The sequence below is a fragment of the Elephantulus edwardii genome, unplaced genomic scaffold, assembly GCF_000299155.1.
Source record: "Elephantulus edwardii isolate Elephantulus edwardi_28Jun2011 unplaced genomic scaffold, EleEdw1.0 scaffold00036, whole genome shotgun sequence".
NCBI lineage: Eukaryota > Metazoa > Chordata > Mammalia > Macroscelidea > Macroscelididae > Elephantulus > Elephantulus edwardii.
In genome coordinates, this window is record NW_006399786.1 from 7,303,003 (window position 1) to 7,328,096 (window position 25,094).

Sequence of the window (25,094 nt, forward strand, 5' to 3'; positions counted from 1 at the left end):
AGCTCAAAAGCATCCACTCTCCTTCTGTCCTCCCTAGTCATTGTCCAACTCTCTGATGCATAACAAGCGATTGCAAATACCATGGCCTGTATGAAAGACTAGCCATGATTTTACTTCTGGTGCTCATGGGTCCCTCACCTTAGGTCCTCTCAAAGGATAGAGGGAACAGAGGATGAAGAACGCAAAGCATCCCATATACCTGCAGATGCCTGTTCACACTTTTCAACAAAAGACTTATTCCTTTGAGCTGTGGTGGTAGAAAAGAGTACTGAATATACCATGGACTTCCAAGAGAACAAACAGGCTCACCCTGGAGAGGGTGAAGCCAGGCTGTTCCTTGGAGGCAAGGATCCTAAAGCATCATCTGACATACTTTGGACATGTTGCAAGGAGGGACCAGTCCTTGGAGAGGAACATTATGCTTGGGAGGGTGAAGGGACAGCTCAAGAGGGAAAGACCCTGGATGAGATGGATTGACTCAGTAACTGAAGTAATGGGAATAGGTGTGTCGGAGACAGTAAAGTTGGCTCAGGATAGATCAAGGTTCAGAGCTGTTGTACAAAAGGTCACTTTAAGTTGCAAGCAACTTGACAGCACATAACAACAACAAAATCAAGAAAAGAACGTCAGTCAGACTGGGGTAGGGCACATCACTCAACACTTAGCATTGCTATAGGCTCAGGATGTCCCTCAATTTTGGAAACTGTCACCTGGAAATGACCACTTCCTACCCCTACTACAGTTCTCAAAAATCTCATTGCTGTCAAGTTGGAACCAACTCATAACTGACCTCCATGGGTTTTCAGGGGCTATAAATCACAGGGGGAGGAGACTGCCCATCTATCTCCAGAGGAGCTGCTGGGGGTGGGAGGCGGGGTAGAGTTCCAGCTGCCTGAAAGGCGCCATCATTGGGTTAGAGGTGCAGACGTACTGACTCAGATCTACAGTGTAACAAGATCCCCAGGTCACTCTTAGGGATAAGAATCTCAAAGACTCAGTCCAAGCCCTGACTCTAGTCATGAAAGCTGAGAGGAAGTATGAATGCCCCTGCCAAGTAATTCCTGTACACTGCTTTTCTCCCTGATGAAGTTACTCTGGAAAGGAGGGTCACACCCAGATGCTGGCCACTCAGGATGGACACAGGAAGGGGCCTGCCAGCAGGAGACATGACTGCAGGACTCTAAGGGACTCAAGGATCCCATTGAGGGCCTCACTGGTGAAAAACCCTCAGGCTAACTCCTACAGGCCCAGCAAGCCCACGTTCTGTCGTGTCGCTCTTCTCAAAGATCAGATACTCTGCAACCTAATTCTTGAGCACTAGTTTCTCTTGGGCTTTCCACAGTATAGCACCCTTAGACTATTAGATATCACCCTGTAGGCTGTGCTCTCACACTGGAAAACACAAAAAGTAAGGAGGAATAGTTGCAAACGTCCACTAATAATTGGAAAGGACTTTGAAACCCCATCTCCCATGTTTTCGGCATGTTGTCCTTAGAGGACATCATGCTTGGAAGGTAGAGCATCAGCACAAGAAAGGGAGACTCTAGATGAGATGGATTGACACAGTGACTGTGACAATGGGGCCAACTGTGTCAGAAACAGTGAGGTTGGCCCAGGATAGGGCAGGGTTCAGAGCATTTCTTCATAGGGTCACTATGACTCGATGGCATGTAACAACAACAACAACAGTTTCTCTTGGATACCCTCTTGCTCATATTTTTCATATACAAAATACAGGACCTTTCTGAAGAAATTCTAGAACAGAATTTCCTAACAAATGCACAAACAATAACATTTCAGCAGCTAGCCACAAGGTTGGAGGTTCAAGTCCTCCAGAGATGCCCCAGAAGAATGAACTGGTGATTGATTGCTGAAAAATTAGCCCTGAAAACCACATGGAGCACAATTCCCACTCTGACACATATTGAGGGGGTGTCACCATAAACCAGAGTCAACTCAACCTCAACTCTTTACTAATTGTTGGAGTGCTAAAATTTCACCCACTGACAGGCAAGGTTTTTACTATATTTTCCATAGTGGAGAGCATAACAGTTAACTAATTGAAAGATTAATGGTTCAAATCCACCACCTGCCTCTTGAAAGAAAGATGAGTAGTTTCTTTTCTTAAAGATCTACTACATCAGAAGCCCAGGGAAGGAGGCTGATGAATGATAATCAACTTGACAGAAGTGGGGTTTTTCTTGTTTGTTTGCTGTATTGTTATTTGAGTTTTAGTTGGTTGCTTGATTTTGTAATTCTTTGAATTCAGCAAGTATTAATAATCTAATATTAGAAAAACACTGCAAAGAGTGTGTACTAATTCCTTTCCTACAGACAAATTGTCCAGATGAATGATAGCATTTTAAAAAACGTTGCATATGTTTGATAACAGTTAAAGCACAGCTACTAATCAGTGGCTGGTTCATAAGGAGCTGGGCTGCTGACCGATGGTGGAGCCTTGCTGACAGTTCAAATCTTCCGGATGCACAACTCCTCTCACGCAATTTACATCCTTAAAAACCCCCTGGAAGTCAGCTATGAGCAACAATAAAGTTTTGAAGCGAAGATTAATTTAGAAAGCAAAACAGTTACTTTTTTAGACAAACATATAGTACCTACAAATATCAGACTCGCTCGAAGATTTACACAAAGAAATGTAAATAGACCAGCCACATTTCCCAGCAAACTGTCTCCAGGGGAAACTGCTGGGAAAACAATCCCTGCTATCTTTTCTTTTTGGCTAACAGTCACAAATGGATTCTCCAGGGCGTGAAATCGGTGGGCAATGGAAACAGTGAACATACTTACTTGCCACCTAAAGGCTGGAGGTTCTAGTCTACCCAGAGACATCTCGGAAGACAGGTCTGGCAATCCACTTTTAAAAGCTAAAGCAAACAAATCAGTTACTGAAACCCGTAAGGACCACAGTGCTACTATGGCACACATGGGGTCCCATGACTCAATGTCAACTTGTTAAGCAGTCTAATATTCTCATTCCAGACGTGATTCCAAACGCAGCACACGCCTCATTTGATGTATGCAAGGCCAATAAGAATTGCTTACTGGTTTCTAGAACTACACTTGGCAACATTAGCACCCCTAGAGGTAGGATCACCCAGACCATTAATTAACTCACTGTGTCAAGCCCTCTCCAGTTAGTGGAGTTTTGACCCTCCCACCAGGAGAGCCGACCATCTTCTTTCCTCTCCTATTGGTTAAAGCAGAGCCCTGCCTCTCTGCCAATGGCTAATGATGTTGTGACCTGCCCTACACTTGGCTGATGAAGGGGAGAGTGAGTGAGAGGAGTTACGGAGTGGTGATAAATCACTACTTTGAGTGACAGGTGACAGTAACCTGGGTGGTGCCCCTGCCTTGGCATCTCCTCTCCCATCATGTCTATCAGAATCCTGCTTTGGCCGTCATAGACTCTGTGGACTTTTTTATGTCCTCCCCCTTCTTACAGTGTCAGGAGTATACTCTCACCCAATATTCCCTTAGTGATGTCATTGCACAACTCTGACTATTAGTTACAATAAGCTAACTGAGAAAATGCATATGAGTTAATGAGTTTATCTATGGCCACACTCTAACAAGTCAGGTTTCCACAGAATTTATGCATTTTTAGATAAGCATAATTTGGTCTTAAATTATAATAGCTTCGTTTAACCCTCCTAAACGGGGTGATAAGAGAAAAATCGCGCTGTTGGTAAAGAGCCAAAGGAAGTTATTACCAATTCAGGCTGAAAGAAACCTTCTAGCATGCTGCCACCTCGTGGACACTGTCTGCCATTGGCGGCCTACCGCCCCACAGCTGGACTTGTGGCCCTGAAAGGACAGTGCACCCTTCTCTTCCAACTCCAGAAACAATAGAGGACATTTCACAGCACTGGTTTAATCCTCTCCATGAGGTATTTTCCTATTTGTTGTTGTTAGATGCCATCGATTTGGCTCTGAACCTTAACGATCCCATGCACAACAGATCTTGTGTTATCCTCCGATCTCTACTGTGTCGCATAAGCCGATAGATGCTGTCACTGTGTCAGTTCTTCTCATTGAAGATCTTCCTCTCTTTTGCTCTTCTTTTCCAGACATGAAGTACTTCTGTAGGGACTGATCTTTTCTAATAAGAAGTATGTAAGATGAAGTTTCACCATCCTTGCTTCTAAGGAGCACTTGAGCTGCACATTGACCAAGACATAATTGTTGGACAAAATAAGGCAGTCCAGGGTATATTCAGCATTCTTCTCCTACACTGCAATTCAAAGGCATCAATACATTGGTCTGTCTTATACAATATCTACCTTTCACATGCAAATGAAGCAATTCAAAATACTACAGCTTGAATCAGCAGTACCTCAGTCTGTGAACTGACATCTTGTCTCTTTAGCACTTTAAAGAGGTCCTTGACAGCGGAAGTGCCTAGCACAATGCACCATTTAATTTCTTTATTTAATTCAATTTATTTAATTTTCCTATTTAGACTGCATTAACTTTTCATCTTGAAAAACTCTGGTTTGTCATAGCACATTTAAACAGGCAGGGGAAAAACCCCAAACACCTCAGCTTTATTTGCTATTTATGAACTGTTGCATCAGAACCAACTCATAGCTGACCCTCCAGCAGGATTTTAGAGAAATTTAATTGAGCGGGAGGAGATTGCCCACCTTTGTTCCATGGAGCAACTGGTGGTTTTGAACTTCATGCCTTTGTGTTGGTAGTGCAGCTCCTTACCAGTAGACCACCAGAGCTCTCATATAAAATGTTCAGGCTTCACAATTTCTCCTCCAGGAAACAGAGTGCATGAAAGCTCAGTGTGGCTGTTGTGGCACTAGAACAGCTTCCCTTTGCCATGTCTTCTACTCAGCACCCAGGCAGTCAGCACCCAGGGAGCACAGCCCGACTAGAGGCTGCTTGTGCATCCAGCCCACTGCAGCTAGGCCCTGTGTTGATCCTTGAGAGTCTCTTAAAATGTTTTAGGACATTTTGCCAAAGAAAGGGAGGAGAGAGGCATCCTAGCCTTGACTTCCTCTTGATAAGTCGAGCCACGTAGATGAGCTTAAATTATTGAAGAATGAATACCAAAATCAATGAGCACTATCAAAGTCCCTGGATGGTGCAAACTTTTTCTACTTGACTACCAACCCACAGAGGGGTGACTCGTATCCACCCAGCAGTGCCCCAGAAGAAAAGTGTGGAAATTTGCCTCTGTAAAGATCCCAGCCAAGAGAACCCTGTGCAATCCAGTCTAATTCTATCACATGGGAGGTCTCCATGGGTCAGAATTGAGCCCAAGGCAATGGGTTTGATTTGATGAGTACTTTCAACTCCATTGAACAGTTATGGAAATTTTGCTTCCAACATTTACAGCAAATGCTAAGCCTACCTTTTTTCCAATTAAGCTACATTTCTGCCCAAAACAAGTTTCAATAACATTCCAATTCAGGAGTGAATGTTACTAAATCTGTCTCAAGTTTGTTTGAATGCAGTGGAGATTTTACATTTTTTCAGCCTAACAAAATGAGAACAGCAGATTTCAGCTCTAACTCAGGCCACCTTCAGCCACAGTGGATCCCTGAGGTCAAGCTGCTGGAGCCAAAACAGGAAATGGGGTTTGCCCCACAGAGTCCACACCTGTGTGTGCTGGGCTAGGGGGACCTGCAATCCAGGCGGTGCCTGTCAGTCAGCGCCTAGATGTTCTTTGTACAGATGCTGCGGAACCACTGGCCCCGGCACCGTCACCAGGGCCTCAGGTGGCTGCCTCCGTCTGCACTTCCAGCAGCAGCTGCAGGGACATCTGGCTGGTTGAACAAGGATTTAACACCCCGTTTGCCAGATATAATACAGGGTTCATACTCTTGTTAACATATGTAATGCATTCATTTTAACATCTTAATGCTACCATCATGTAATGCTTCTCCAACCCAGTTACAAGAATAGTGTATTCATCAGCGGCATAAGCACACGAATGCCACAGTCAGTTGTTCCTGAAAATGAACCACCAGTTTTCGCTTTTCCTGCAGAGCAGACCTGCAGATCCCACCGTGGGAGTGGCTCTGAAACCAAGCCCTCCCTCCAGCGCTGCCTTCCTCCAGGCTTTCGTTACCACTCAGTAGGTCCACAACAAGAACTTCCTGCCTCTCTTCCCCCCAGCGCCCTTCTCTCTTCACTCCTTCTGGTTGTTGCTAAAGTGCCTATCCAAAAGCAAGAACAGGAATGAGTCTTTTCTCTTCAGATCCTTCCAGGGCTGCCCAGAGACCTCAGGGGGAAGTCCACATTCCTCACCAGAGTTCGTAAGACTCTGTATGCTGTCTGTGTGGGCCTGGCTATCACTCCAGGTTCTAGAAAAAAGCTTCTTTGCTGTGGAGATGTAACCAACACATAGTTGACCCTCCACAGGGTTCCCAAAGCTGTAAATCACACAGGAGGAGATTGCCCATCTTTCTCCCTCAGAGCAGAAGGTAGATCTGAACACTCTAGTTAGAAACGCAACACCCTACGGACTGCATCTCAGGTTCCATCATCCTGTTGGCTTCCCCTGAATCCCACAGAAGGCAGTGATGGTTCAGTGGTAGGAGTCGTGCTTTCCATACAGGAGATCTGGGTCCATTTCCCACCTAATACACCATATGTACAGCAACCTCTTATCTGTCAATGAGGAGGCTTGCCTGTTGCTAATAATGCTGCACAGTCTTTAGGCGATGCCAGGCTAACATGATTAGGAAGAAAGGCCTGGAGATCTACTTCTGAAAACCAACCAATGAAAATCCTACAGATCACAACCATTTCATCTGCAACAGTGAGGAGAGTGCAGGACTAGGAAGCATTGGGTTCTCTTGCCCATTATGAACTGGCGTCAATTGATAGCAACAGAAATGTTCACAACCGGATCAGTAGGCTACATTGTGATATATGGAGAAAAGACTGAAGTTGCCAGTGATTTCATTTCACTTCGATCTGCCATCAATATCCATGGAAGAAGCAGTCAAAAAAAAATCAAAAGACATGTTGCATTGGGCAGTCCTGCTGCCAAGGACATCTTTGAAGTGCTAAAGAACAAGAAAGTTCATTTAAAACCTAAGATGCACTTGATCCAAGCCACAGTACTTTCAATTGCTTCATACCTATCTGTAAGTCGGACAATGAATAAGGAAGATTTCAGAATTGACACCTTTGATTTGTGATGTTGGTGAAGAGTCTTGAGTACCTCGTGGGCTGCCACAGAAGAAATCGATCTGGCTTGGAGATAGTGCAATCCAGGTGCTCCTGAGAGGCACAGATGGTAAACAGCTCATTCTTCAGCCCTTGGAAAAAGACATCATCAGTCTTCAGTGAGGGGGACTGAAACAGGGGCTGCATCGATAGACTTGAGCAGGATAGGACAGGACAGGGCAGTTGTTCACAGGATTGCTAGAGGTCCAGTCCACTCAACAGCCCCTTCCAACAACAAGAGCAAAGCCTCAGCAACTGTCAGAAAGCTCGGGCCCCACTGAATCCTTCGCACATCCTGCCCTTTCCTTCAGGCAGACTTTTGCATTCATCCCTTGACTGGAACCTCTGAGAAATACAAACACTGAAGTGGTCAGCTACCAGTCAAAAGCCTGGCAGCCAAGCCTGGTGAGTGGCTTCTGAAAGGTGTCAGCCCCGAAAACTCTGTGGGCCCACTCTACTCTCGATACCCGGGGCCTCAGGAACCTGAGCAATGGTGCATTCTAACAAGCAGCACCCTTGTCAGAGCCATCTCGGTGCATTATCAAGATCACTTGCAACTACAAAGCTGTCATTTCCACTCTTGTTTTACAAAGCATAGAAAGAGCACCCACAAGGCTGTGCAGCACCTGAAGAGATAGGGTTTAGAACCTGAAGCTGCAGCCTCACTCTTCCTTCTTCCTCAACCAACAAAATAAAACAAACTCACTTCCAATTCTTTGCTACCTTGCAGGATAGGATAGAACTGCCCCTAAGGAGTTTTTAAGGCCTCAGTCCTTAAAGAATTGAACTGCTACGTCTTTCTCTAGAATGATTGGTATGTTTGAAAGGACAACCTTTGATTTAGAGGCTAAATCCTTAACCATTGTGCCACCAGATCTCCTTCAGATGTTCACGCTGACCTCTAATCCACAGGACCTGTGAGAGCATTTATATGGATACAGCCAGGAAATCCCAGTTTTTCAATAAAAGCCAATAGTAGCACTCCAGAGCCACCCAAAGCAAAGGGCAGAATCACTGGCCAGTCTGGCACCTACAAGCCCTTTCTGACAGGCCAGTGGGGTGCATTCACCTCAGGGCAGTCTCCATAGAGCAGAACCCTAAAGATATGAAGGAAGAAGCAAGGAGCCCTGGGGGTATAGAGGGAGTAGCTCTTCCTCATCACCATAGAGATCAAGTCCTAGCGAAGGGACCCAGTGCTCAACAAAAAGAAGTGGCTAGAAGGGTGGGACATGTTGTTACTATAGTGAGCAACCTTCAAGTTGGCATCCACTCATGATGAAGTGCAACAAAATGAAGCATTGGCTAATTTTCCAACATCTTTGTGCACATTGGTGTTTGAATCCAATGGGGCAGCACCTTCTAACATTAGGGGTGCTTCTTCCAGCACTATATGATAAAATAGTCTTCGATTTTTCATTGTGTAATTTTTGGAAGTAGTCAAGTTTGTCCTGGAGAGGGTGCAGCCAGGCTGCTCTTTGGAGGCAAGGATTTTGAAGGTTCGTCTGACATATTTTGGACATGTTGCAAGGAAGGACCAGTCCTTGGAGAGGGACATCATGCTTGGGAGACTGGAGGGACAGCACAGGAGTGGAAGACACTAGATGAGATGGATTGATTCAGTGACTGGGGTAATGAGGGTAGGTGTGTCAGAGACAATAAGGTTGGCACAGGACAGAGCAGGGTTTAGGGCTATTGAACAGAGGGGTCGCTATGAGTCACAAGCAACTTGATGGCACACAACAACAGTCTGTCATGCCAGTCAGCCTCGCCTGTATGAGTCTGGAAGCTCTGCTGAAACCCATCCACCATCAATAACCCTGCTGGTATTGGAAATACTGGTGACACAGCTTCTAACACCTACAGCAACACACAAGCTACCACAGTACAGCAACTGACAAACACATGCTGGAGAAGAGGTATAAATCTTAATAATCTTAAAGGTACAAACCATTTCTGACTTAAATTTACATCTTGACCTTGAAAATTCCTTTTTAAAGTATAAAACACCAATAAAAATGGACTCAAAACCAGTCTTTACATGGATTCTACCATCACCATTGCCCATAACCTTCTAATATCTTCATTTCTTAACTGAACAAACCCACGACCATCTATGAAAAATCTTAGTGAGGAACTTCACCAGGATGTGGGTCAGATTTCTGCCTTCCTCCCCTCATACTTCCACTAAGCAACTAAGCACAATTACCCAGGTACCATCTCTCCTGATCTATTTTCACAAACAGATAACCAACTATGTCCACCAGAGGGCAGAAGACTAGGCCATAAAGCAGTGATGCTTTTCCTAGCCAGTGTGATGGGTACACTGGGAATAGAAAATAAGTTTTTATTGTTGATCCTTTATGGTTTAAGTGAAGAAGCTTTTGCTACATTTAAAAGTCCTCTTGGGTTTTCATAAAGTAGCCTTGTGACAGCAATATTAGTCTTCATAAGGAACCGAATTTAAAATTACTTCCACTATGGTACTCATTTTAAGAAGTTTAAGGGCTTAGCAGAATAACTGCAGTGTGGCATCTTAGGCTAACTGCACTGTTTACCATGTCTGGGTTTTATTCTTCCATTTGAAAAATACTAACGCCTTTTTACGTTCTCAGAGCCTCCTACAGTCACAGAGCACTGTCACTCTGAGACAAAGCTTCCTCTCACTGACCCTCCCAGACGTGTTTCTGACTGCTGGGAATCCAATCGATAGGACGAGGCAAGCCACCCAGACAACTGATGGACAAGACAACAAAGCCTAGCTCTGACCAGTATCTCCCTTCAGTCTCCAGCCTCAAGGTCCCTAACTTACTTATGCCCAAAGAGGCTTCTCTAGGACAGTCAGTGAAGGCCTGTTTATGGCAGCAGAAACTTGTTAACAGTCATTGGTGATGGTTGTACCACATGATCACTGTAATTGGTACCACTGAGTTGTAAACATAAAAAAAAATGTGAACTTGAAATTTTGTTTCATGCGAGTATTTTTCTCACCACAATTTTAAAAATTAATTGAAAAAGAGGAATAAGGAGCCCCCTTTACAAAGAAACTGGTGAAACTGCCCTAGCGTGACCTAGGGCCTTTCATGGCTCTTTCTACACTGGCACCTGGCAATACAGTAGCCTGATGATGCCACATAAACAGAGGGCATCCTTTAAGCTCTCATAGAGCACCTATGATGCCAGCTACTTGGAAAAAATATGGCACAATTCCTGTGTCTGGAAATCTTACAGCCAAGTGAATACGACAAGTTCACATGATGAGTCTAAATGTTAAGTACAGACACTGTGAGTGAGCACAGGAGAGGCACCTCACCCCAAAGTGGAGTGGTTGCTGTTAGGTGTCCTAGAGTCAACCACCACTCATAGCGACCCTATGGACAACAGATCTGAGCCCTGTCCTATCCTGTGCCATAGTCATCACTTAGATACTCGAGTCCATTGTCACAGTCACTGTGTCAATCCACTTTTTCCACTTTTTTGAGGGTCTTCTTCTCTTTCACAGAGCATCCACCTTTCCCAGCAATATATCTTTTCCCAAGGACTGACTCCCTCTTTATAATATACCCAAAGTATGTGAGATGAAGCTTCTCCCTCCCAGTCTCCAAAGAGCACCTGGTCTCAGGCAGTATCAAAGCCAGCCTCTCTCAGATGTAATACCTGTGCTGAATTCTGAAAGACAATTCAGAAATTGTTGCTTCCTTGCCCATTGGTGGTTCCCATCTCTGTTTAGAACATCTCCAGGGTACCAGACACTATCTCTATACCTACCCTAAAATCTTTCTTTAAAGACAGACCAGCCTTATACATACTGCATTGAAATAGATGAGGGAGAGAACTGTTTAAAAGGGATATGTGATTAGGTATTATTGTTATGATAGGAGTCCAGAATGAAGGCTGCATAGTGGAGTGGACTTGGGGGGAGGGATTGCATAACAATGAAAGAATTTTCTTTTACTTTTCAGAGAGAAGAGCAAACTGGGGGAGAGGGGTGGGCAGGGAGAAAAGTGCAACAATGAATGAATGGCAATCCAAAGTCTGTAAATTTTCATTAAAATTAATAAACAGAGAGAGAGAGAGAGAGAGAGACACCAGCCTGTTCTCTAGGAGGTAGAAAAAATTAAACGTAACAAACTTTAACGTATGACAAGCATATGAGTGCCAGAGCAGAAATGTACTCCATAAAGTTTTTGATGGCTAGTATTTCAGAAATAATCATCAAATCTTTCTTCCAAGGCACTTTTAGGTAAACTTGAATCTCCAACATTACAATTAGCAAGTAAGCATGTTAACTGACTGTTTCCAAAATCCCAGATTCCATCCCACAACTACATGAAGAAGTGTCTGAATTGTCATATAAGGACCACTCTCAAAATTCCTAAGCTACTTGTCCTTATGTTCAACAATGTTGACTGATGGCTGCCAGGAACCCGGGATCTGATGGATGCCCAGGACAATGTGTTTACAGGACAGTTAATATCTTCGTCTTGCTGTGCTGATGATTCTTTTTAGCACAGTAGTAGAAAAGTGAAAGGCAGCAGAGAGAACCTCAGCCAAAGTGAGAGTTAAGGAAATGGAGTACACCAAGGTTGACGAGGCAGGGGTTGAGTGAGGGTTTCCAGTAAACAGAGGGCATGTTAAGGAGTTCAGACTTTGTTCTGAAGATAACAAGTCTCTACTGAAGGATATTTTTAAACAAGAAAGTAAGGGACATGTTCATATTTCCATTTCCAAAGGAACTTGGTGATAGAGAGATGGATAGGTGAAACCATGGATAAGTGAACACTTGAAAAGATCCAGGGGAGAAATAATCATTTGTATTAAAGTAACAATGGTAGTGACAAAAGGAGAGAAAACTATCTGGATATTTTTTTTAAGTAGGTAGAATTCACAGATGAACGTGGGAGAAGAGTTGGTGAACAGATGTCTAAGACAACCCTTTGGCTTCTAGTGGGATAATTTGCTGTTGTCATTGTTGTTGTGTGCCATAGAATTGATTATGATTTATAGTGACGTTATGAACAGCAGCTCTGAACCCTGCCCTATCTTGAGCCAACTTCACCACCCCTGACACACCTGCCACCAATGTCACAGTCACTTTGTCAATCCATCTCATCCAGGTTCTTCCTCTCCTGTGCTGATCTTCTACCCTTCCAAGCATGAAGCCCTATCTTCCTGACAACATTCTAATAGTAGTTGAGATGTAGTTTTTAAATCCTTGCTTCCAAGGAGCAACCTGGTTTCACCTTCTCCAGGACAACCTTGTTTACTTTCTTTCAAGGGTATGTTCAATACTTTTCTCTAGCACCACATTTCAAAGTCATCGATATTTCTTCTGTCATCCTTAGTCACTGTCCAGCTCACAGATGCATAGCAAACAATTGAGAAGACCAAGCCCTGGATCTGACACACCTTAGTCTCTAAACTAAGATGATGATATTGTCACTCATCATGAAAGAGAACACTACTTAAGCATAATAACACTGAGGGGAAGAGATGCCGACTTCACCAGCACTTTCTGGTTAATAAGAACCTTTAAGTTTACAATATGATTATGACTTTTTTACTACTGTCACTACTAATCTAGTGCCTCCACCACTATTACCACCGTCATCTTCACCACCATCACCACATCCACCATGATTATCACCTCGACTTCCACTATCCCCAGCACCATCACTACCTCCACTACCACTACCACTACCACTACCACTACCACTACCACTACCACTACCACTACCTCCACCACTACCAGGGAGCTCTGGTGGCCAAGTGGTAAGAACCTGAACTGCAATACTACAATTCAAACAGCACATGGTTTGAATCCACAACCCGCTGCTCTGCAGAAGTATGGTCAAGCTCCTGCTGAGTGATTGACTGCCTCTGACAACACACAGGAGGGTCAGCTATAAATGGGTTCTAACTCGATGGCATACACAACAACCAGTAACAGCATCACCACCTCACCACCACCTCCATCACCACTGAAGTCATTACCAGTCATTACCACACCTGTCTCCACCACCATCACACCGCCTCCACTTCCACAACTACCATCATCATCACCTCTATTACTTCTACTATCACCATCTGATGTCCTGTAGGAGTCAAAATCAAGGTAAGGGTGGTAACCTAGAGAAGAGGAAGTTAAAAATGCAACTCCCCTATCAGCCAAAGAGAAAGAAGTTCACACAATAAAATGTTGGCTGTTCATCCCAGATGCAGAATTTTCCCCACCACTTCTAAGATTCCAAAACCCACTTCTCCATACCACACACACTGGATCTTACTTAGTAAGCTCATTCACTAAATCTACAATCGGCTTCCTTGCTTCCCTGTCTACTGGTGGCTCCTACCTCTTCTTAATATACTTGGTCCCTACATCTACCTTGACGAGTTATCAAATGCCACTATATTCTTATTCATGCCAAATCCCACCTGTGTCAGAATTAAACTGCAATCCATAGGGTTTTCAATGGCTAATTATTTTCTGGTTTGAATTCACCAGCTGCTCTATGGAAGAAGGATGGGTAATCTTTTCCTGTGCAATTTACTGCCTCTGAAAACCATAGGAGGGTGAGCTAGGTAGGGGTTGGTTCTGACTCAATGGCACACAGCAACAATTATTTAACCAGACACAATGGCTGTGGCAATGGGGTCAGGTGTATCCGAGACAGTGAGGTTGGCTCATGATAGTGTAAAGTTCAGAGCCCTTGTTCATAGGGTTGCTATGAGTCAGTCAGCTCCAAACCTGCTTAAAGCACCTTCCCTTAAAGACAGACCAGACCTTCCTCTAGGGGGGATTTGCAAAATCAGAGTCCACCCTAGATAGACAGAATCTCTACTGGTGAATCTGTGGCCCTTTCTAGTCTAAAAAACAAAACAGAGTTTTGTTCCAAGTGATTCTTAAAGATGCAGTTTGGAGAGCCAGAAGCACATGCTGTTCTCTGGTTATGGAGGCTGTGTCCCCCAAGGCCAAGCTGCTCCTAGGAGAGCAAGTCAGTCCTCCCCTTCAGACCATGCTCACCAACCAAAGACCCCCAGCTTCAAGCACTCCTTGAGTCCTAACCTAGGATCCCAGGCCATACTAACTCTTTTCTTTTAAGTATGTCCATTGTGTTCACTTTTTCTTAAATCTGTCAACCCACAATATCTCCCCCCACCCCCATGTCATATATTTTTAGCACAAAGGAAAGCCCACCTCTGATAACACCACTGACTGGGAACTCTCCCATCCTCTCCCTGAGTACCCTGAGACTGAGCTTATCACAACTTATAGAGTCCATTTCTGGGTCTAAAGCAGTAAGGTGGCCATTGTTTTGTAGGAAAATTCTATGGGCCTTACTTGCGATTTCCCATAAAGACAGCTTTTATAAACACTAAATATGATTGGGTTGAATTGCCATTCCAAAACTGTTTTGACAAAGAGAGCCGAAATCCCATTGGAAGGCCATGACATGACTAATGTCTTGATTTGTGAATACCAGTGTCCCAAAACCCAAGCTTCCTTGTGGGTTTACAAGAAAACTTTTTTGGCACATGCTCTTATATACAAATGCAAAGAAACAATGAATGGGGTTTAATGATTTTTTTTCCCCTCTTGTTTTTCTTTATCTGAAAAGACAAATGAGGAATGATGAGTATCTAATACCTCCATGGATTAAAATTTCCCAAGCAGTTAAGACTCAGATTTTCAATGATTTGTTACTTACTTTAGTTTATAAAATGGGAATCAAATCAAACATAATCACTTAATCTGATAAACTTGTAAGTTTTAAATAAATGTTCTTGAAACACAAAATGTATTAAAGCTGTGCAGAAAATTATGGAAGTTTGTTTAAAAGACACAGCTTTATTTCCTCAAACAGTTTTGAAACTTTCTCAAAATTCTGAGTACTGTTGCTACAAAGTTCTTTTAAATCTCTCTCTTATGACTTATTATATAAATAACTCAACTATAAACTCTAGAAAACAAACATTTACCATTAGAATGTTTTAAGTTATTGTTCTTCTGAGACAATGACTCATAGCAACCCCATGTGACAGAAGAGAATGGGCGCATTTGGTTTGTAAAGTCTTTCTACAGAATGGATTGACACTGTGACCATAACAACAGGCCAAGCATGTCAGTTATTGTGAGGATGGCACAGGATAGGCCAAGGCTACAGTTTACTGTTCACAGAGTTACTATGAGTTGCCCCTGATGCACATAACAACAACAAGGCCACAATCGCTGCGACAGTAGCTCTTCATCTTCATGAAGACCTTGAACTTGGCCTTCATCCTGCTGAGCTGTTGAGGGGGTTCACGCTGCTGACAGTCGAGTGCATACCAAAAGGCTTCAATAAATTTTAATTAACTTATATATTCTATATAACTTGGCATAAACTTTGGCTGCTAAAGTAAGCCACTTCCCCTTCTTGCCTTGGGCATATGGATGTCATATACAGCCTGTTCAATGTCTTCTCCTTCCATCTTACTAATTATATTATCTTCCATCCTATTAATCACATTGTCAAGGTTGCTAGCTGTGCATGGTCACCTCCAATTCACAGAGACCCATATACAATGACACATGGTCCAGCCCCGTCCAGTCCTCAGGATTGTCAGCCTTTTCCTATCCACCACTGCAGCTGCTATTTATTTTGAGTGTCTTCTAACCTAAGGGGCTCAGTTTTCAGCATCATATCAAATGATCTTTGCCTCTGATCCATTGGGGTTTCACTGGCTAATTTTCCTAAGCGGATCTCTAAGCCTTGCTTCCTAAACTTAGTCTCAAGGCTCCATTTATATCTGTCTACTAAACATCATCTTGCTGGTATTTTAAATACTAGTGGCATCGCTTCCAGCATCACAGCAACCTGCCAATATCTACAGCACAACGAAGTGACAGATGAGTGGTGTCTACCAGTCACAGGCCCTCTCTTTATTCAAGCTGTCGTGGGAGAGTGGCTACCAGCTGGAGGGTGTATTGTCCAGCTTCGCTGTGTATGGTTTTATAAGTTACAGTCAGTACAATGCTACTGGACATGAAGTCTTAGTCCTCCGTTATTGTCCTTACTGTTTCTGTTTCCGTCCCCTCTGGGAAATGACAACAAACAGAACAGCCATCTGGAAACCAGAGATGGCAGGTGAACGTGAAAGGGGGACTCTTCCTACAAGTTCTGTTCTGCTCACCTCTGGATCATTTCATGAAAGAAAAACTAAAAAACACTTCTGTATTACTCAGTTCACAGAGTCTCTTTGTTACATGGAGAAGCTCTGGTAGCACCGTGGGTTAAGTAACCCACTGTCCCTCCACAAGAGAAAGCTGTGAGTTTGCATCTATGAAGGGTTTGCATCTGTAAAGATATTACAGCCTTGGAAACTCAAGAAAGCAGTTCTATTCTGTCCTAATAAGGTCACTATGAGTCACAATCAACTTGATGATAATGGGGTTTGGTTTTTTTTTCTTTTTCTTAGGGTTTTGGTTATAACAACTGGTCTTTTGTTGTTGTTCTTAGATGCTGTGAAGTTGCCCCTGACTCACGGTGACACACCCATGACAGAACAAACTGGGCTGGCTAGTCCTGTGCCATCGCTCAGATCATCTGTGTTTTAAACACAGTGATCTGGATGGTTTCACAGGCTGAGCCCGTCTAGGTCTGAAAGCACCGCTGAAACCTGCTTGGCATCTGAGTGACTCCACTGACACACGGGTGATGCACTGGCCAGGAATTAAATCTAAGTCTCCTCCTTGGACGGCAAGAACTCTACCACGGAAGCGCCACCATCCTCCAAGCTTTGACATGTTGTTCTTAATATCAGTGGAAATTGTGCATGTGCAGTGTGAATCCTGCAGGAGATGAGGCCAAATAGGAACCATCCCTTGACAGTTGAAAAAAACAAACCTCCAGCTGAGAGTTAATTGTTCAATAATTATGGCTCTCTGGTCTTACATCCCATTTTCCAGTAAGTCTTCGGAGGCTCATTGATTCCAGGAAATGGTTACTCAAGAACATGCCAGCAAGATAACCTATTGGTAGTTATTATCATCCTTTGGCTTTTCATAATCTGGAGTGTAATCAGAGCTTTATGAAACTACGCTTATAGGGCCAGAGCAGTGCTTTTCATTTGCATCATGGGCTGCCTCTCTATGGTGAACAGACTGCAACAGGACCAAGAGGCTGCACCAAGGGGAACTGAGAGTCAAGGGAGAGTCCAGCAGCAGATCATGGGAACAAACCTAGCCCGCACGGCCTCAAGCTAATAATTTTCATAGCTATCAATTGTAATGTTAGAAAACTATCAAATGACTTGGAACCCAGCTTATAACATTCTGAATGGCTTGACAAGCCAGATAATGTCCAGGTTTCTATCTTAAAATATTAGTTCACAGAGGCCATCAAGCTATCACTCCTTCGTTCATCGCTTGCTGCTGAGTGGACTCCAATTCCCAGTGTCCTCAGTTGTGCCTGGCACCACGGGACTTGCTCTGTTTGTTTTCTGCATTGTGCACAGAATATATGCACAACAGAACGTATGTTCCTGAAAGAACCTCTGCACACACACACAATTTAGTGGTGTTGATTATATTCTTCAAGGAATGTAACCATGTTCACCCACCTTTGCCATAAAGTTCCTCCACTAAGCATAGGGTTTTCACTGGCTTACTCTTCTTTAGAAGTAGAGCTCTAGATCTTTCTCCTGAGTGTCTCTGGGTGGGCTCAAACTACCAATCTCTCAGTTAGCAGACAAATGCATCACTGTTTATAACTAGGTTCTCTGGAATTAAAGCAAGGGGTAACACTGTCAGATGTGAACAAGATGGCTGCAGCCAGGTCTTCATGGAACCCACTGCTTCACTTCATGGATTCAGCAATTCAAGGATTTCTGGCTGTGTAACTCTATCACAGAGAACTCTAGTGGCCTAGTGGTAAGGAGCAGCACTGCCAATGCAAAGGCAGGCTGATGGAATCCATCAGCTGCTTTGGGTAATCTCCTGTGTGATTTACAGCCTCTGAAAACCTGCTGGAGGTCAGCTATGAGTCAATTCTGACTTGATGGCATATAACAAAAACAACAAAGAGATAAAGAGATAGGTAGATGATAGATAGATAGATAGATAGATAGATAGATAGATAGATAGATGATAGATAGATTGACTGACAGATAGATATCCTAATACTTTGTTCCCCCATACCAGTGGATCATCTTGATTAAGCTAAACATCTCACTTTGGATAGCCATAGGTTTCATCCTGGTTAGATTCTAAAATAAGCCCTTTGGTTAAGGAGGAACACTAAAGACTGACCCACTACTGAGGGCCACAATGCACACTGATCTCTCTTTTGCATTCTATTCTTTCATAGATCTTTGAAATTAAATTCCAGAAATTTTAGGAAGTTTTTGGCAAACAGGGATCATGTGGAACAGGTATAATGTAGAATTAACAACTTGACACATTAAAAGCAAGTGAAGTTCCAGGTCAGCTCCAAGGACACGGAATGCATCTTTGATGCATAAACAGATGATATGCCTGAGACTAGCCTGGAGGACAGTAGCCAAGTGACTATGCTGCCACAGAACGAGACCAGTACTCAGGCCTGAGCACACTGCCCCACCTCGCCCCACATTGCCTGGGCCTGGGGAGCCGCCAAAGCTGAAAACAAGGATGGCTTCATGAATTGGACACCATATTTATACTAGTGTTTTTTTTTATTGTCATAGACTGTTATGATAGACTTTATAAATTGTGGTTATAATGTTGGATCACCAAGAGGCTTTGAGAGCTCTGTGCTAAGGGAGAAAAAGGCTAAGGAAGCCTAGCCACAAACAACAACACAAAAAAAGGAGGCAGAAAAAACAGCACTACTTGTTTGACCAAAGACAGACTGGATAAACACCATTTCTTACACACATAGAATGTGATACTGTGCTTATGTCTAGCATTTATTACCACTGGTTGGGTTGATCTCTCAATAATCATTCCAGCAACACATGTAATTTTGTTTTATGGGTTCACTCAATCTCTATATTAGAACTAAAGTGAAGACACTGAGCTACTGACAAACAGCTAATACACCCATACTGTCTTCGGCACTGGCAAGAGAAATGAGAAATTTGGTTATTTGGGCAAGATAATCTAAAATGTCACACTAGGCAGCAATCTATATCAATAGAAGACACATCCAGCAAGTGATTATTTGATTGGGAAAAGCAAAGAATAAATCCTGGGGTATGGGGTATGTTGCTGTGAAGTAAATTCCGCTCCAACCCAAATCGACCCTCTGAACAACAGAACAAAGCCCTGCCCAGTCCTGCGCCATCCTCACAATTCCTGTTGTGCTTCCGTCTTTATGTTGGTCTACCGTATAGATGCTGTTGTTGTTATGCACCCTGGAGTTGGGTGGAGCTGCCTCTCCAGTGGGTTTTCACAGTAAATCACATGGGAGGAAACCGTGCAATCTTCTCATGGAAAGCAGGTGGTGGACAAGAACTACGAGCCTTTTAGGTTGGCAGCTCAGTTCCGTACCACTAGACCACCAGAAAGTATGGCAACATACCTAACATAGTGCACGCTACATAAATAAAAAGCAACCAGAACAAAGCACCTTGTCACCAAGTAGACTTTGATGCATGGTGCCTCTATTGGGCAGATTAATAACAAGCTGCAAAACGATGGCTGCGATGGAAAGGCAGATGCACGAAGGTGTAGGTGTGGAGTGCAGGCAGATGTGTGGAAATTGGAGTCTCTAGTATGCTGTATCCAGTGGAGTCAGTAAGTAAAATCATTAGCGTGGCGCAGAACCCTCAAGCAAGTTTCATCAGGGAAGTGAGACAGCCAGATAGTACAACGCTTCAGCTACTGATCTAAGAGACATCCGGGTCTCCTCTGCTGCCATCTCTCCCATTCAATTTCCCTGGGAAAAAAGAGCATCAGGACTCGGATTTTCATCTCTTCCACCCCTTGTTTCCTGCTTTGCCTGCATACCTCCTGGCCCAGAGGGCAATTAGCTCACATCTCATCAGAGCCTGGATCAACAGATGTGGACTAGAGGATCCTACCATCACAAAACCAAGCAGAAAGGAAATAGGTATGAAAGAGCCTGTGAACGGTTTCTAGGTCAGTGGAATCAAACTAGCAAACTGACCCATCCACTAACCATAAGCTACCTTGTCCTCCTTCCAAGTATAATCTTAAAACATTCCTTTTAAAAAGAAACAATGTCTGTAAACATCTCCAGTCTCCCTAATCAACCATTATCAATCTTAAAAGAACCTCGTAGTTCTTTTTTTTTTTAATGTATTTAATGAACATTTACAGAGACTTTGGATTTCCATTAATTCACTGTTGCATTTTTCTCCCTGCCTACCCCTCCCCATCCAATTCACTCTTCTCTTTGAAAAGTAAAAGAAAAATTCTTTCATTTTGATACCTTTTTAAAAAATCCTCTTTAGTTCTTTAACAAATCAATTAGATGGTCATAAAAAGGCTAAAGGCAATAGCACTCCACGTTTACATTGTCAGTGTTGGTAAAGTCAGCAAGGACCCTTGACAGATCCACCCCAATGAGAAGGTACCTTTTGTACAGCTCCTTGAAAGGCCTGTTTAATTCTCCTGCACGATTCGGATATTAACTTTGTATCTTCACTCTCCAGAGCTGTGTCTTGCAAATCTGCATTTTCATGAAGCTTGAAAAGTCTCTTGAAGCAGTCAGTGTCATCTTCTGATATTCTATTAGGATCCATCTGAAAAAAAAAAATATAAGTACCTAAGAGTGAGTATCATTTATCATTGTACTATTCAAGAAAATGTCACTTAAGAAGAAAAAAAATCATTCATGCAAGACTTAATTTCCCCAGTGGCTAATAGTTAATACCATTTCCCTCAAGTTGGTGAAAACATGGACTTTTCATTCATTTTTGATAGGTCTCTAAATATCTTCCACAGTACAGAGCCAAGCTTCTTGGTAGGTTTTCAATAAGAATCGAAGTGTACTGACAATTTGTAGTGAAATTAACACAACAGTCTGACAACATGAAAGCCTTCATAGAGAGGATTGTGTCAGGCAAATCGCCATTGGTCAGGGCAAGCAGACTTTAAGCCATAGGCAACATGTTGTTGTTGTTGTTGTTGTTGTTGTTGTTGTGTGCCTTCAAGTCCAAATTGAACCAAAGCTGGTGTTGTTGTTGTTGTTGTTGTTGTTGTTGTTGTTGTGTGCCTTCAAGTACGAATTGAACCAAAGCTGGTCCTTCGGCAGGTTTTCAGAGGCAGTTAATCGCACAGGAGGATATTGCCCATCCTTCTCCTGCAAAGCAGCTGGTGGATTTTGATACACATGTCTTTGGGATTGTTGCACAGTTTCTTACCACTATATATTGTAATCAGAGGAGAAACAAAACCTGGACCTAGAAGCTTGCTTTCCCTTTTGTTAACCCCTGCTCATAACCAGTGTAGTGGCCTGTCAGGGGATGCTGGGAGTGTGTAGGGTGAGAGTTGACAGTTACAATGTGACAGAAGGGCTGCCTCAGGTGAGCAGAGTCTCCTGGCCTATGCTAGGCTACACTGATCCCACCTTGAATGTCCCTGTGTAGTTATTAGCCTATGATCTCGCTCGAGCACGTACCGAGTGTCAGCATTTTCAAAACACTGTTCTTCTCTTAAAATTGTCTGACTGCTCCTCCTCCAGGTTCTGGCAAAGTCTCTGTAGTGGTTTCCTTTGCCAAGTAAAACCACCAAACAGCTGCCATCAAGTCAACTCCAATTCACATCAAGGTAGAAGCCTGTCAAAGTAGTGCTGGTGTGCAATGGCTGATGCTTCGCAAATAACCAGAGCTTTCTTATGAGGCACCTCTGGAAGGACTTAAACTCCAGTTTTTCAGTTAACAGCCAAGTAGTATGTTAACCAACCATACCACCCAAGGGCTCCACCAAGTAAAAGAGCAGACATAACTAACAACAAGTTGTTGGGGTTTTGTTTTGTTTTGTTTTGTTTTGTTTTTTACAACCAGTTGTTTTAATCAAACTATCTTAATTAAGGAAGTTCTGGTGATCTAGTGGGTAAGGAGCTGCGCTGCCAATCGGAAGACGGGCAGTTTGAATCCACAAGCTGCTCCAAAGGAAAAAGATGGATAATCTTCTCTGTATGATTTATAGCCTCAGAAAAACTAGTAACGGGTCAATTAAGAGCAGGTTTCAACTAGATGGTATATAATAACAATAGTTTAATTTAGCGTCCTCTCCTTTCAAAATAATTCAAAATACTTCACATGTATTTACTTATTTAGTTATACACTGTCGACTCAGAACAGATGCACAGCTGACCCTCCTGTGGGTTTCAGAGGCACTAATCCACATGGGAGGAGAGGGCCTTTCTTTTTCCTGCAGGGCAGTTTGTCAATTCAACCACAGGCCTTTCGGGTCAGCAAGGTAATTCTTACACTAACATGGACTAAGTGTGAAGTAACCAAAGCTCAGCTAATAATACCAAATACCTGTGGTGGCCAGTGGGTAAGGAATTGTACTGCCAATCCACAGTCATGCAGTTCTAACCCACCACCAGCTGCTTCCAGGGAAAAAAGATGAGCAATCCCCACCCATGTGATTTACAGCCTCTGAAAACCTGCTGGAGGGTCAGCTATGAGTTGGTTCTGACTCAACACCTATGAGTGTGAATATTTGAATCCCATTTCTTGGGTTAGTTCTTTTTTAACAGTTATCACGTTTGTTAACCAGCCATCAGAAATGAAACCCAGAATGTCCCCATCTGTGTCTGATTCCCAAGGCAGAATTGTAGACTTTCAACAACCATACTTCACTAACGTGAATCTTGTCTTTTCAGGCATGCAAATGTAAGGATTATCTATGATCATGGGTACACGAGACATAGATGTTTCTGGGGTAGACTTCTCCCCTTACATGCAGGGGGCTCTGGTAGCTTAATGAACTGGTGGCTTAGCGGTAAGGAGCTGTGTTGCCAACCCAAAGGTTAGCAGTTTAAATCCACAAGCTGCTCCTAAGTTAGGCATCACTTTGTGTGATGTACAGCCTCTGAAACCTTCAAGAGGCTCAGCTCTGAATCAGTCAGCCTATAACAAGAACGACTTGTGGGAATCAAGGGGGTGGGGGGTGTTTGTGTATGTGACCAAGATGCTAGCTAAACATCACAGCTAATCTACATTTCAGTGGAGTTGCCAAACTAAAACAGACTGAGAACAAAGGCCTGGTGATCTACTTCAAAAAAATAGCCAAAGAAACTCTATGCATCGCAATAGTCTGATCTGCAAGGGGTCTTGTTAGCAGCACACCAACAATCAGGATTTCATTCTGTGTGCAGGAGGTTACCAGGAGTCAGGCCCACTTAACAGCAGTTAGCACAACAGTTTGGTCATGGGAGAGGTACTAACTGCAAACAAAGCTATTTGCAACCTATACTTCCTGTATTTCCTTTAAAATAATTAGCACACATCAGAATATGTGAGTTTTAAATTTAAAAAAAAAAAGATTTAAATCACATACTTAGAAAGAAAAGGCTTACTTATGTGCATGTCAGTAAGTATCCCACAAAACCAGAAAATCCTGGGCAACTGATAGAAAAGGTCATGGGGTTTAGACCCCATGGAAAAGAGGAAAAGACCCCAGGAAAGAGGAAAACTGCTGAGCTACAGATATAGCACAGAGTTAGAGAACACTGTCTTCAACTAACAAGAACAAAACACTTTATTGACCTATTGTCATTCTGTCCATTCTAACTTAAATCTATCTGGAAGGAGAGACTAGAACTGTTGCTCTCAGTGTTATAAATGTTATAAAGGTCTAAAATGTTGCTGCATATTTCTCCCTCAGAGTGGCTGGTGGGCTTGAACCGTTGTTCCTTTGGTTGAAAGCTGAGTAATTGGACCACTGCATCACCAAGGATCCTTGGAAAGAACATACAGATACTAAAACAGCTCATTATTGCAAAAGTAAAAATAGTCTAGCAGAAGCAACAACTCCTAGACTTTTGCTTCTCCAAGTGTGGTCCAGGGACCAGCAGTGCCAGCAACCCAGCTGTTCAGAAATGCAAATCTCAGTTCCATCCCAGAGTACTGCATGGGAATCTGCCTTTTTGCCAGATCCCAGTTGATGCGCACATGGGAGTTTCAAGATCAAGCCTTAAAATGCCAAATACGCAAAAAGCTTTTTCTGCTAGAAAAAAAAGGACTCCAACTTTCATTGGACACACTTTTGTTTCTATTTTATTATTAAAAGCAACAATTAACTATAACCTCCACACTTATTCCTACTGGTTTCTGAAGTGATGCAAGTAAATATAATGTCAAGATTTTATCTCTTTTCTTTTTAAAAAATATGCTTGCCTAGACCCCACCCCAGGTCCATGTAATCAGCATTTCTAAGGGAATCAGCCATCTGGTGTCTTCCTCTCCAAATTCTTCTAGAATGTATTAAGAACCAGTGTTTGGGTGGTAGTGATAGAACGAAAATAAATATCAAGGCTCCGGCTTCTGTTTGCCCTAAAGAAATCACAAAGGCATGACACAATGCCTTTTTACATACGTTTTTGCTTAAAGATTGTATATTCACAAATTCTTTTTAATCTATAACTAAATGACTTTCTCACTCTAGTGTCTCTGTAGCATTCTTCACTGGAAGATGGCTACCAGGTGAGAAGAACAACTGAGGTTCAGGGTGGGCCAACTGTCGTTGTTGTTAGGTGCCCACAAGTTGAGTATGACTCATAGTGATCCTATGAACAACCAACCTGAACCTTGCCTATCCTGTGTCATCCTCATCATTTCTGACACACTAGAGCCCAGTGCTGAAGTCACTGTGTCAATCCATCTTATGGGGGATCTCTTCCCCTTCGCTGACCATCTTTTCAAGCATGATATCCCTTTCCAAGGAATAG

At 43.1% G+C, this 25,094-nt stretch overlaps 1 protein-coding gene across 1 annotated transcript in view; it reads right to left on the minus strand.

Moving 5' to 3' along the window:
• The window catches only part of TNFSF11 (tumor necrosis factor (ligand) superfamily, member 11), a 43,660-nt gene that overhangs the window by 13,280 nt on the left and 5,286 nt on the right, over nt 1–25,094 (minus strand). The window contains exon 2 of the mRNA XM_006884565.1: nt 20,767–20,934. Within this exon, the coding sequence (XP_006884627.1) occupies nt 20,767–20,934 (168 nt within the window). The remainder of the gene's footprint in view (nt 1–20,766; nt 20,935–25,094) is intronic.